The following is a 1,564-nucleotide window of genomic DNA, read 5'->3' as shown; positions in this document are numbered from 1 at the left end:
TATATATATATATATATATATATATATATATATATATGGGTTCAATGGAATGTTAGGTAAAAATCTGATTGCCAGCTCTGAAGAGCGCATGGTTACATAATCAGACTGTTACCTACCACTCCATTGAACCCCTAGTGCAAAACCAATCGGTAAGATCAGCCATAATGGATATATGATACTGTACACTTTGATTAATTATCCATTCTACTGAAAAATATACAAGTGCATTTTGGGGGAATTTATGGATTCCTAGGTGATATATATATATATATGCATAGTTGAAATTTATAGAAAAACAAAGGACAAAGACAACTGTATAAACAACAAGCATGTGTATTAGTTTCATGCTCGGGAAAATGTGAAGGTCATTTACATTTCGAGCTGACACTCTTCAACAGAAAGGAACACAAGGAAATAAACAGAGAGAAAATAAAAAAAACTTGTGGATTTAGTGGTCATGAATATATATGAATATATATATATATATATATATAAAATGGGGAGTTTGGGGAACATGGAGTCACCCCTTAATTGCCATAACTTCCAGATCCATTCTGATCCAGAATGGTAGTACCTGTTATGGTCCCATCTGTGGGTTAAGTAGATTTTTTGTAAGGGCAGATTGAGCTCCTCAGTTGCTTTCATAGAGAAGGAGTCCTCAGGCAGCTCCTCCATAGTATCCTATCAGAAGGAACTGTCATTACCCTTTCCCAAGCATGACCAACTGAGCCTATGAATATTACCCACCCATCTTATTCTTGGTCTACTCCTACATAATATAAGCAATTAGAAAGAAACGGTATATGTGGAAATGGTCAATGAACTATTCTATAGATATTTATGCATATTGATTGGATGTATATATCTGATCAAAATATGTAAAATAAGTAAAAAAAAAAAAAACCTTTTACTTTTTTAATTTAATTTTTGTTTAATTTTTATTTTAATTTTTGTTTCTCTTCAAGATGCAGAAAATACGTGACCTGTTTTATGTCTATGATGCTGCAAAGGAACAGGAAAGATTAAATAAAGCAAAGAATAACGGCACTGAATCAAGTACAGAAAACTCAAATGCTGGCATCAATGTTACTCCTGCAGGAGATGAGAATACAACAGACGTTATTGACTTGTTTCGGAAATACAGATTCGAAATGGTGAACAACTTCAGACCAGTTCAAGAGCTAAATGATCGTGTTGTCCTACGCAGCTTTAAAGAGTTCAGTAAACAATCACCATCAAAAGTAGTTACTATAGAAAACAGTACAGTTAGTAGCCATGCTCTAGTTAACCCTTGGGTCACATTCTTTCTGTTATTCCTCTATCTGTGGACCTTAGTGTGAATTCAAAGAAGATGAAAGAAGAATCAGTGAAGATAGGTAAACAGATGTGGGTTTGGTTGTTTACTGCTGAATTTGGAAAAACTTAGGAGGAATTAAGGGGTTTCTTTTTAACTAAAAAAAAATTTTTCTCACTAACAAAATGCTCTCACATGTCTTCTTTCATTAACATATATTACATATGTATGTGTATATATATATTTACATATGTAAATATATATATATAT

The 1,564-nt window shown here is 32.7% G+C and overlaps 2 protein-coding genes across 2 annotated transcripts in view; one reads left to right on the top strand and one right to left on the bottom strand.

Moving 5' to 3' along the window:
* The window catches only part of LOC106878212 (carbonic anhydrase 1), a 58,624-nt gene extending 57,098 nt beyond the window's left edge, over positions 1 to 1,526 (top strand). Inside the window, exon 8 of the mRNA XM_014927358.2 lies at positions 966 to 1,526. Coding sequence (XP_014782844.1) covers positions 966 to 1,340 — 375 coding nt within the window. The 3' untranslated portion in view covers positions 1,341 to 1,526. The remainder of the gene's footprint in view (positions 1 to 965) is intronic.
* Positions 1 to 1,564, bottom strand: part of LOC106872929 (phosphatidylinositide phosphatase SAC2) — a 701,722-nt gene that overhangs the window by 661,058 nt on the left and 39,100 nt on the right. The gene's annotated exons all lie outside the window — the stretch shown is intronic.

The sequence above is a fragment of the Octopus bimaculoides genome, chromosome 22, assembly GCF_001194135.2.
Source record: "Octopus bimaculoides isolate UCB-OBI-ISO-001 chromosome 22, ASM119413v2, whole genome shotgun sequence".
Taxonomy (NCBI): Eukaryota; Metazoa; Mollusca; class Cephalopoda; order Octopoda; family Octopodidae; genus Octopus; species Octopus bimaculoides.
The sequence above is the reverse complement of the archived record's forward strand: the minus strand, read 5'-3'. Positions and strand labels throughout refer to the sequence as shown.